Source organism: Corvus brachyrhynchos, unplaced genomic scaffold (assembly GCF_000691975.1).
Source record: "Corvus brachyrhynchos isolate BGI_N302 unplaced genomic scaffold, ASM69197v1 scaffold136, whole genome shotgun sequence".
NCBI lineage: Eukaryota > Metazoa > Chordata > Aves > Passeriformes > Corvidae > Corvus > Corvus brachyrhynchos.
In genome coordinates this window covers 7,582,440-7,594,383 of record NW_008239080.1, presented here as the reverse complement: position 1 = coordinate 7,594,383, position 11,944 = coordinate 7,582,440, and the positions used below count along the sequence as shown (strand labels likewise).

The following is an 11,944-nucleotide window of genomic DNA, read 5'->3' as shown; positions in this document are numbered from 1 at the left end:
GCATCCCTTTAAGTTCCTAGTTAGACCTTTACTGAAATGTTCCGATCTGTTTTCCTAGGAGAATTTTAGCTGTGAAAGTTCTAAAGTATTTGATGTAGGAGGAAGATACTATCTTTTCAAATGCAAGTGAAATGTTTTTCACAATTGAACAATCAAGGGAAAAAGCAACTCTGGCAGAATCTGCCCCAGTCTAGTAGTAGAATGAATACAGTTAAAAGCACATTGGAGCAGACTTGTCTTAAATTCCCATTTATATCTGAAGTACTGATAATAAGATTTTTCCCAGTGCTTTGTGTGAAGCAGTGGTTTATGTTTCATATTTCTCTTGTATGACAAAAATGTTTCTAGTAATTGTAAAAATATTTTAATCTTTGTAAAAGATACTTCTATTATTGGAGCATTATTCTGGTTTTCATTTATAAAGAAGACAGATGAGACTGCATAATAATTAATCAGAAGAACATGCTTAATTATCTTAGTAGCTAAGATAATTAAGCAATATTTGCTAAGGATGACCCTTTTAAATTGAAACTCTCAGTTTTATTCATGAGTTCTGAGAGTTGCCTGGCCTGCAGTTTGCATGAAGTTGTTTTTGCTGAACTGCCATTTCTCCAGTTTTTGGAATTTTCCTGATTTGTCATTCAAAATGGGAAAGTGGCACGGCCAGTGGAACTGTAGGTCACTTTAGTGCCTGTCCTATGTAAAATCAATGAAGGGATTGTTATGAGTTTTATTTGCTTATCCCTCCTTGTCAGTACTTCTGTCTTTGGTTGGTTGGTTGAAGATATTCTCAACCAAGGCTGATTTGATCCCTTGAAGAGTTTATTAGTCTGCTTAATAAAGCAAGCTAATTAAATCTGAATACCTAAAGTTGCATAAGGCAACAGACATTAAATTTTATTAGCTGCTGTTGTATGAACTTAATTTTGGGTGTTTCAATACAAATAAAGTGACAATTGAAGCCAATTGGAAACTGTTACATGATATTTCTGCAAAATTTTCTGGGAGTTTGGGCAAGGAATAATTCTATTGTGGTGATTCTATTTTGTTCTGTAAGTTGTGTTATATCAACTAGTTTTCAAATTTTTAATTAAAGATTAACAGTGATTAAATAATGGTAAGGCTGAGCAGTCAGGTAAAGATAACGTATTGCTTGTTAAGCTGGTAGTGTGTTTTAAACAGATGAAGTGAAAAGTCAGACTTCTAAGTTATTTCCATTACAACTAATTTAGGGGACATAAATACACTAAAAAAATTCTGCTGCTAAAATCTGACACTCAGTTTACTAAAAGCTGTATTTGCAACTGAATGTGATCTGTATAAAAGAAACTTCTATTGAAAAGGCAGTTTGACCAGTTTTACCATGGTGTGTGCTTCATAAGTTGTTGTGTTCTCTCTTCTGATCCAGGTATTTCTGCATTTGTGGAAGTTTGGTCATCTAGCAGAACAGAAAATTACTCAAAAACCTTCGAACAGCAACTTCTTGATATGGGAGCAAAAGTAAGGAGACTATTTTGAAATAAATAGAATAGGAAAGATCTTAATTATAAATTAGCGTGCTTGTTCTGCTTGTCACGTATATTTCTATTTAATATGAGTTTTTAAAGGGCAGGAAGGGAGAAAATCAGAGACCTTAGAATAGACCAACATACTGTAAAATTCTTGCTACTGACGGATGGGAAATGCATCTAGAGCCTTTCTACATCTACAGACCTCTTTGCATATTAATGTGATAGCATGCATTTCTTGGGAAGTATTGGCTTTGCCACATACTGTGGGCAAAGCAAATCTAAGTGTTGAAAACCTGTGGTTTACAAGTATGTATTATATTGTTCTGTTTTCATCCACTTGTAAGCAGCTGTTCTGTTATTAGTACAATATTTTCTAACTCAAGTACCATGATGTTTTATTCTTCCATTCACTCGCCCACATATTTGGATCAATTCCAGAAAGTGCTAGTAAAAATACATCTAAGAGTTTCAGTATATGTCTCAATGATTTTTTCCATACCAGATATAGTTGACTTGTAGGTGCAAAACATGTTTAATTGCCAGCTGTAACATTTCAACCAGAGACCAAAGTCAAACTGGCATCTTCCCTTCTTGCACATTATCACTGGTTAAGGGAGATTTTTACAACCCACATCATGCTCTAAAAATTACTTGTGTGGACTCCCAGAGCTCTTTAAATGGGCATGTTTAGATGTCTCTTACAGTAATTTAGGAAATCATGCTGATCTCCCTCCCCAAATCCTCTTTCTGTATGAAGTTAGCTGAGTGAGTGTGACCAGAACAGTAGGATAACTGGTTTTATTATTGAAGCAAACATGACTCTCAATAAATCACTTGAATGAAAAGAACAAGAAATATTTCTATGCTGTACTATCAGACCTGTGTAATTCTATTCTGATGATGCTAGATTTTTTTCTCACAGAAAATATGGCAGAAGCATAAGGCTTCAAAATTCTTCAAAATGATCAAAATAACCAAATATGGTGCAGGCAGGTGATACAAATGAGCCTGTTTAGCAGATCCCTATGACTGAATAGGGATGGTCATGCCCCTTCCCTATTCCAGACACTTCCCTGTTCTTGGCTGAGCACATGATAGTAAGCTGCCTTGGTTCGCTATGTCAGGAAATTAAATTCTAAATTAGTTTTTCACTAGATTGTTGATTCAGACATCTCAAAGTAAGTTCAGCTGAGCAGCAGAAGATGCGCAGCGTAAGGAGAAGAGGTGGGAAAGGAGAGAAGGAGGTGTAGGGTGGTGCTTCTCCATAATTTGGAGGCAAAGCTGCATCAATCATCCTTAGGACATGGACTGTGAGGCAGATACTGGTAAAAGTAAGCAAGCAATTGCAGCTGGAGTCATAATTTATTGTATAAGAGATTAATGGATCATTGTAAACCTAGATACTTAAATATCACGGGGTTTTTATCTTCTAAGAAGTCATAATCAGCTTGCCACCAGCAATGTTTAGAAAAGACAAATAGTTTTCTTAAAGCTAAGCACAGACCCAGCATGCTGTAAGCCAAGTATAATGATGCAACTGAGGGTGCAACAGAAAGCTGCGGAGCCATTTCCATTTGCTGGGGGAGATGCCGCAGCAAAAAGTGAGTTCTTTAGATCTCGCCAGGTCAAAAATCTCAACTGATCAAGCAGTTCTGTGTAGGGTCCTTAGTCTCCACAAAGGAAACCTTGTTTGTGAAGAATGGAGTACTTAGAACTGAAAACATCACTTGCCTATGGAGGCTGATAACTGAAAGTTTGATCATCTGTGCTACTTTAATTTTCTGTATTTCTCATTTTTCAAAGCATTCCCATTTAATTTTTGTTTGTAGTATCTTCAGCCTTCCCTCAAAACAAAAAGTGATTTTTATTGACAAAAATTAGTTTAAAAAGTGAGGTTATCTGTACTCTTTAAGCCTGAGTTCTTTACTGTCTAAAAGATATTTTGTTATTTCTTTGGATAGTGGCATCTGCTTTCTATACTGGCTGATGCATGAGAAATTATGTTGCACTACATAAATAAACATGTTGCAAAATTAGTAATACACATAGAGTAGGAAGTTGAAAACAGTAACCTCGGGCAGTTTGAAAACAAAAGGCTACTCCATGTCTTTAGCCTGCATCAGCTTGACTAATGAGACTGGAGTTTTTGTTGCTTGAGTCTTTGTGTGAATTTGGGAAAGATCAAAAGAGTCCTTGACATAATGTTTAAAATAAATTTTTATGCTAATGGTTTATACACTAAAAATGGACTACACTAGCTGGTTTCATTAGCATTTTCCAATTATCAGACTTAAATATGAGCTCTCTGTGTATTTCTGCAGGTTTCAAAAACTTTGAACAAGCATGTGACCCATGTAGTCTTCAAAGATGGACGTTTGACTACATGGAAAAAGGCACAGAAGATGGGTGTAAAAATAGTTTCTGTACTCTGGGTGGAAAAGTGAGTACTCGTGGTTATAATGAATATGGCCTATTTCAGAGATAATAGATTCTAGTATTGGTTTATTGAAAAACTTAAATACGGAAACCATTTTATTAATGTACTTGAAATAGTGATAAATATATGAGTAAATTACAACTTTCCTTTGACATTATTCCTATTATAAACCATGTGACTCACATAAAAAGGTAAAACGTTAACTCTTAAAAAATGAATGTGTTCAACTAATTTCATAGTATATTTGTTAACAGTGTTCTGCTCCTGTACTCTCTGATGGTATGCATAGGCAATGAAGGCCATACTTATGTTGAATAGAATTCTTCCATTTTCATAAGAAAAAGCACATTTCACCAAGGGCATTGTATTGTTTCTATACTTAAATCCTGTAAACAGAATATATCCTAGCAAGACAGAAAAAGATCCTTATATATGCTGGTTTTTAAGGTATTTGGCAAGTTCAGGACAGAACCACATGAAGATTCTCTACTACCATATGGAAAAAGTTAAATTTATTTTTTAAAAAATTAAAGAAAAATTTAATCTGTACAACCAGTCCTTTAGAATTTGCTACTCCATAGCTGCGTCTCTGAGTTTACAAAGTGCTTGTGAGGCCTAACTAAAATTTCAAATGAAGTGTAAAACACAGTTTATGAATATGCATGTGTTAAACACTCCAATCGATAAATCAATGAGATGATGGAAATTAGAATATAAATCAAGTAAAGAGGGCCTTACCTATACCAATTGTAATATGCATGGAGTGGTCTAAGTGCAAACATTCTGGGCTTGTTTTTTTTTAAAAAGTGTGGGCACAAGGAGGGAGGGCAAATCTGGGGTCTACAGGCGCTTAAATGTAGGCCAGTACAACTCGAAAACTTGTGATGCAAGTCTGTTAGCCAAAAAAGAAATTCATGCAGATCTGCAGAAGAAGGGTTTTTCTTTTTTTTTTTAAGTATGTCAAATAGAGAAGCTTCAGCCACAGAGCCCAGCCAGCTTTAACACCAAGCAAGAAATACCTTTAGTTCCCTAAAATGAGGGCAATGCAAAATTTTATTTATGTGAATGTATCTTTCTGGGACCTGGTGCTGTTTGAATGTGTGACAATGATGAGGATTTCAATACAGTTGTAAAATTAAATATGCTCTTCAGGTGGCGAAGTGTATAAATACAGAATTTGAAATCTTAGTCGCATGAACTATAAACTATTTGAGGACTTGGATGTGCTGTAGTAAAAAGGATCTCATGAAAGTCCAGGTGAATAGAATCAGCAATGGAAGAATGAGAGTGTTTTACAGGGGAGAGTCTAGGATATGTCATACAGAAACACTCTTTCTGTAATAGCAATGCCACCACAAGAATCTCCTCTGCATGGCTGTAAGGCATTGAGTGGATGAACACTGTAGAAAGCTGAAGCATAGAAACAACTGAATGTGTGATACTCTAGGGGACAGCATGGAGCTTTGAAATCCAGTTGTAAAAGCCTCAAGAAACTTTAAATTTTGCTGGATAACAGCAACAAAGGAAAAGACAAGAGAAAGCATCTAGAGGGAAAACTTAGGCTGTTTGGTAGGAAACAGAAGGCTAGCATCTTCCTGGTATTTTTCAAGTGTTCCTATCATCACTTTCTGACCAAAGCAAGGTCTTGGTGCGTGGCTTAGAAGATGAAGTTTGTTGGAACTGGGGGAATCATCTGAAACAGATGTATTTTATTGCAGAGGAGGACCCAAGCTGTGAATTATGATTGAACTTCTCTGTAATTTTTTCTTCTGCCCTTCAGTTTAAGGTAAATGCCAAAAGGTACAGATGAACATACAGCTTAGATTGGTGTATACTGTAAGCAGAATTCATGAAAATATCATGTCCTTGGACAAAGTATAGGTTAGGAGCAGTAGATGCTTATATAAGTGATAGTAATGAATATTCTTACTGGTCATGGGGTTATTCAAATGAGGCACAGGCAGTACAAAGTTAAATGAATCTGTGCTAGTATACATGCAAATTTTTGGTTTTTGTAATAAGATGAGAGAACCACAATGCCTGACTAAATTACATGTCTAGTATATCCATGTCTCAAACATGGATATACTAGACTGGTAGGCAGAAGACAGTCTATTGAACCCTGGAACAATATAAATAGGAAGGACTGAATAATATGTACCAGTAAAATTGTGGTCCTGTGTGAATGGAAACTTAGTTTGAACCTGATAACTGTGTAAGCAAATCATGCAGGGTTCCTATGAGTTTTATTATTGCTAAAAAAGATGGCTTGATTAACCAGCTGCTTCATTCAGTAGCAAGCGGAACATTCTCAAAAAGGTCAGAAATGCTGTGAAATGTTATCTCAGCAAATGTAATAGTATGTGTCAACTTTCTGGTGCAGACTGGGGGTTGGTGACTCCTGTAGAGTGCAGTGCAAAACCAAGTATGTTAATTATTGCTTGGTCTTAATTGGTTTGTGGATTGTTGTTCAAACTATGTCAGAGGACCTTCTCGTAAGTATGTCTACAGTATAAAATAGGTGTTCCTACTGGAACACCAAACCCAAGAAATTCTATGAATGCTTAAATTTTAAAAGGAGTCTACTTAAAATGGAAGAAGTACTGTTAAGAAGCTAAGACTGAAGGGAATAAAATTCTTGCTGATGTCAAGGAGACTGTTTAAAGCAGTCCTCTTAAGCTTATCAGAAAGATGGTCGTCACACTTTGGGACTTAGAGTAGACATTTTCATAGCATTGTCACCTCATCAGTAGTCAAAAGTCAAATTAAATAGAACATGAAGCTTCGTATAGTGGAACGACAGCATTTTATTGTGGCTATATTGGGAATGTTGCCAGAGGATGGCAATGAGCTTGACTGAAGTTCTAAAATAGTTTTCTTACAAGATGTGATTGAAGAGACAGTCTGGAAAAGAAGTAGGAGCGGAGGAGGCAGTCTACTGTGATGACAAAGGTTTGTGTAGAGAGGCTGAATGGGAAATGAATGTATATTTTCCTTTCCCGCAGAAGAATTGGAAAGTGTTACATCAATACACATGGAGACAGATTCAGAGAAAACAGTAAATGATGGGGTTTTAATAACACAGGGTTAGGCTATAGAACTCCTTGTTGCAGAATCATAGTGAGCAAAGATTTTCATGGGTTTAAAAAATTGCTGAAGCAATTAAACAGTTCATTTTATCAAAACCCAAATATAGTATTGCATCTGACCATCTGACAACCAGAAATCTGTGGAACACAGTAAACTGAGAATGTTTGGCTGTGTTTTTATGTTCTTACATGCTCTTGGGAATCTTGATATTGGAGGATATTGCAGGATGCTGCGGTATATGATATTTAATCTGGATGCTACTTTTTGATGTTTGAAAATACCAGACAAGGAAGGAAATAATATATACAATTATTCCAGCATTTTCTGGTTCTTCCGCTTTGTGGAAAATACTCTCGCATTTAACAGCTAGTGGACCCCTACTTCCAACCTGTTAGACTTAGACCCTAGTGTTGCCTTCCCCTGAGCAGTGCTTGAGCCTCTCAGAGGAATATGCCCTATGAGCTGAAAAGTGCTGTAATACTTAGATTTCTCCATAAAAGCCTGAAACGTTTGAATGGTTTGTGCAGTATTTAGTGATCATTGCCTTGTTGAATTCTTACTGGATTTCTAGTGCTCTCTCCAATGATCTGCCTCAAACTTTTATTGGAAGCTTCTGCTCTATAGTACAAGCATCTATTTGAGCCTAAACTGTGTATGCAGTTCTACAGTTTAGGAAGTAATTTGAGAAGACAGCTCTTTAAGATGAAAATTGAAAATCAAAAAAATTCGTAACTGCAGAGTAAAGTTATTTTAATTTTCTTTTTAAATTGTTGATACACATCTAACTTTAAAAATAGCAAACAAAAGTCGTGGACTTGCTGTCATGCAAATAAATTTAAAATTTAGTGCAAAATGAGTGACAGCTTTACAATCACTGAGAAAAAGTTTTTTACTGCTTCTTCAACACAAACACTTCAGTGAGCATCCTAAAATAAAAATCAAAACCCAGAACAAAAAGAACCTGATATAAGATGAAATTGCAACAATGTCCAAATTATGAACACTTAATACTTCCACATCAAACGCATAATTGTGAAGCTCTACCTGTGTTTTCTTAGTAAGGTAACTCATCCCACAAATAAGTTATATAAATCATTTACATTCAAATTTTTCTGCGAAGTAAAGAATTCTTAGATTTAATGGTAAATTTTTCATCACTTTAGATTCTCTGAATCAATAAAATCTCTGAATTAATGTAACTTTTCATGTAGTCTACATCTGTGCTGATTATTATCCAGAATTTAATAACTGTCACTGAAGTCCAGCTGCTGAATCTCTGTCTTTGATGCTCCTGAGAACTCTAAATTCAGTGAGTTTGACAAATACTTGCAGTGGTTTGTCCTTCTCATCCATTCAAACGCAAGTAAGGATGAGGCTGTAACTACAGTGCAGGCTCACACTGTGTAGCAGTTCCATCGCTAGGTGTCACCAGAGCCACACGAGCAGCTGCTGGGAGCACAGTCCAACAACTTGGAAAGGTGTGGAAAATAACATGAGTGGGAATCTTGCTGTTTCAGAACTGCAATTTGGAGGGCATCATTGGCACAAAAAATTGTATCACATATTTGGCGTGTAATAAACAGAAGCAGAGAGTGAGGGTAATATTATGGTACTTACCTTAAAAGTTACACACTTAAGAAGAGCTGGTGTTTCGTTATCGGAGGGCTTAAAGAACTCTTCTTGCAATAAAGGTCTCATTCTTAAAACCAAACAAAACCAAGAGAAAAAACCTCCACCAAACCTTCTTTAATTTGTTGTGCAGGTGTCAAGAAACTGGAGTCCATGTTGATGAATCCCTATTTCCTGCAGTAGACGCTAATAAAGGATTTCTACTACCAATCAAAAAAGTAAGTATCTGATTTTTTTTTTTTTTTAATGGGCCTAGAATAATAAACTTTAAAGTTTGAACTTGACTTTTTGACCTCAGGCATTTGAACTGTTTATTTTCAGAACATTCTGTAAACCCTACCTATCCATCTGAGTAAGAGTTTAAAGATAGTCTATTGCTGTACTCATGTGACATCTTATCTGAAGAAAGTATACTAAAAATCACGTTTCTGTATTGGTGATTTAAAAAATGAAGATTTAAATTCAAATTATATAATGATGACTAATCAGAAAAACATGACTACTATGTGGCTTTTGTTTCACAGAGTTGCAACAAATACTAGTATTTAAAAAACTACCTTTAAATCTTTAACTTTGCCGCAAGCCAAAAAAAAGATTTGTTAGGTTCTTTCTTATTTAATATTAAAGCTTATTTTGCAAAATGTTAACTTCTATAATTACCTGTGACTCTCAAGGAGGTGATAAGCGGGATAAATATCAATAATAAATACTGTGACAAAGTGATAGGCAAAATAGGAGGTGTAGTTATTTTGACAGTTTTATACATATAATTAATAGTTTTGCCTGTCTTGTAGCACAAATGTATGCAGCCAAAAGACTATGTTGAAAAAACTCCAGAAAATAATAGAAAGCTTCAGAGAAGACTGAGCCAAATAGCTAAAGAATTGGCTCTACAAAAAACAGCAGTTAATGCTGGTAAGAACTATTTTTTACTAAGATTCAAATATGTGAAGTTATTTCTTTAAAGCACTTGATGGGGTTTTGGTGTTTGTTGGCTGGGGGTTTTTTTGAGTCTTGCATCTTGCCATGAGAAATGAAGTTGATGTAATTTTTACAGAGTTCTTTGAAATTCTGTTGTGTTAAGGCATCTGTAATGATCTTAGATCTAAGAAAACTCTTTATTTTTGGCAAGTTTTTTTGAAAAAAGAAAAGAGACTTCATCTGAAGCTGTTACAGTATTTAAATATTAATACATAAATACAATTTCTTTGTGTAGAAACAGATGTACCGGTTTTATTGTTTGAAGACAACGGTTCACTTATATACAGCCCTGTTAATAAGATAAAAGATCAATGCAATGCAATGGAAAGAAGAATAAAGGATATGAGGGAAAAAAGAGAGAATCCTTCTACTGGTAAGAAGTTAAATTTTACTTACTTATGAAGATGCACAAATGGCTGCTGGTTTTATCGCTGACTTTTTTGTGTGCTTGTTGTGCTCTCACCTTTAGAATTTTTTAATATCTTAATTTCATGTCTGGAGCACAGTGGTTGCAAAATAATTTTTTTATCACTAGTCTGCTCAAGAGGACTAATGTTTAAGCTAGACTTTCTAGCTGTGTAAATTGATATTATCACCTCTTGATTAAACTTTACAGCGAGACACTAAATCTTGTTTCCTGTTAAAGTATAAATTTTATTACTCCCACATCAACAGTTTAAAAAGTAGCCCAAAACTGATGAGGTATCTGTCCAGGTGCTGAAGAATGGGACTTAAAAAAGAAATAAATTTGATTAACCTAATTAAATAAATCTAGTTGATTTTTAAATGCATATTCTGATAAACTAAATCCAGATTGTAGTTTTCAGATATTTTTTTGGTGTTTGCATTACCTTACTGAGAAAATATTAGGGTCTAAGTTATTAGGTTTTGCCAGTTACTATAAAAAGTGTTGAATGTGGAACATCTTTTGGTGGGGGGAGGAAACTGTAGTACTCGAAGTTTTAAGATGCACATGTCAGCTAGACTGTCAATTTCTAATTTCAAAAGCAGTTGTGAAAGTAATGAAACAGTAATACATGGATGAAAAATTAAATCTCAGTTTATTTTAGTGAGGCTTGTATTTATTTTCTGTTTGAATTTTAAGGTAAACCTTTAAAAATTTTAAAAGCATTTTTGCTATATCAAGACTTGGCTGCCAGTTGCAAGTTTTCACAGATTATTTAGTGAAATGCCTCAGCAGGCCTTAAAAATATCAGTAATAATTTCTAAATGGTTTGACATCATTCTTTCCTTTCAGAAAAATGTGCTGCTGAGTTACCTAGAAAAAATGCTTGCAAATATCTCATTGTTTTTTTGTATTCCTAGGTTCACAAATGACTCAAACACTTCCAAGTAGCTTATCAGGAGACTGCCCACTTTCTACTTGTGTCTTAACTAATTCAGAAGATGTGCTGCTACCAGGTAACTAACACAACTTGATACATATTACAGAAATTACAAATAATTCATGGCCTTTATATCTTACTTTGGAAAGTACAGTATACTGAAATGGGAACTGTAGCTATTTTCTCTTTTATATTTAAAGCTGAATTATCTTAGTTTTTCTTAACTAAAGAAAGTATGTTGTACTAAGAACTCGAGAAAAATGGAGCAAGAGGAATACCACTGGATAAATATTCTGCCTTACTGCTGTATTGCCTGCCTCACTGCATCCTCTTTACTCATACCATTCCCTGTTAATAACTTCTTGTCCTGACATGGTCTCAATCTTCTCTGCTCTTACCAGTGATCATATATATAACACAGAGTGCACATCAAATGGTGTGATGTGAGAAGCTAAAAAGAGATCTGAATGAGGGTAAGACCACAAAGAACTGAAATGTCTTCCAAATTTTCAATTGAAAAACTCAAATTTGAAAGTTAGCCTAATGTGTTTATCAGCTTAAGTAGTCGGGTTTGAAGAAAAACAAGAGTAAAAATAAATTGGCTTTTTAAATGTTTTATGGTTTCAGATGGATTAAAATAATTTGTTAGCAAGGTAAGAACCTCATAAAGTTATTCTTGTAAAGTTAGGGGTTTGTTCCTGTGTTTTGGTGTATTAGCAGGGCGTAGGAGAGAAGATTATTGTGAAGTCTGTTGAGCTGCATCAGTGAACAGCTCATTAATCTTAATAGTATTGATTATGTAGGCGATTGGTGTGTGCTTCAAACCTCGTGTCATCTGTCAGTCACAGGGACAAAAAGCGCAAGTCAGATGCTGGCCTAAATCTCAATAGAAGAATAAGTAGAAGGGAGTCTTTAGAATTTGTAATGAGGGCCACTAGAGCAGTTTCTCT

The 11,944-nt window shown here is 35.0% G+C and overlaps 1 protein-coding gene across 1 annotated transcript in view; it reads left to right on the top strand.

Moving 5' to 3' along the window:
• Positions 1–646: 646 nt before the first annotated feature.
• The window catches only part of MCPH1 (microcephalin 1), a 124,995-nt gene continuing 113,697 nt past the window's right edge, over positions 647–11,944 (top strand). Inside the window, exons 1-7 of the mRNA XM_017739214.1 lie at positions 647–674; positions 1,409–1,500; positions 3,833–3,951; positions 8,801–8,885; positions 9,462–9,582; positions 9,884–10,021; positions 10,975–11,070. Coding sequence (XP_017594703.1) covers positions 647–674; positions 1,409–1,500; positions 3,833–3,951; positions 8,801–8,885; positions 9,462–9,582; positions 9,884–10,021; positions 10,975–11,070 — 679 coding nt within the window. The remainder of the gene's footprint in view (positions 675–1,408; positions 1,501–3,832; positions 3,952–8,800; positions 8,886–9,461; positions 9,583–9,883; positions 10,022–10,974; positions 11,071–11,944) is intronic.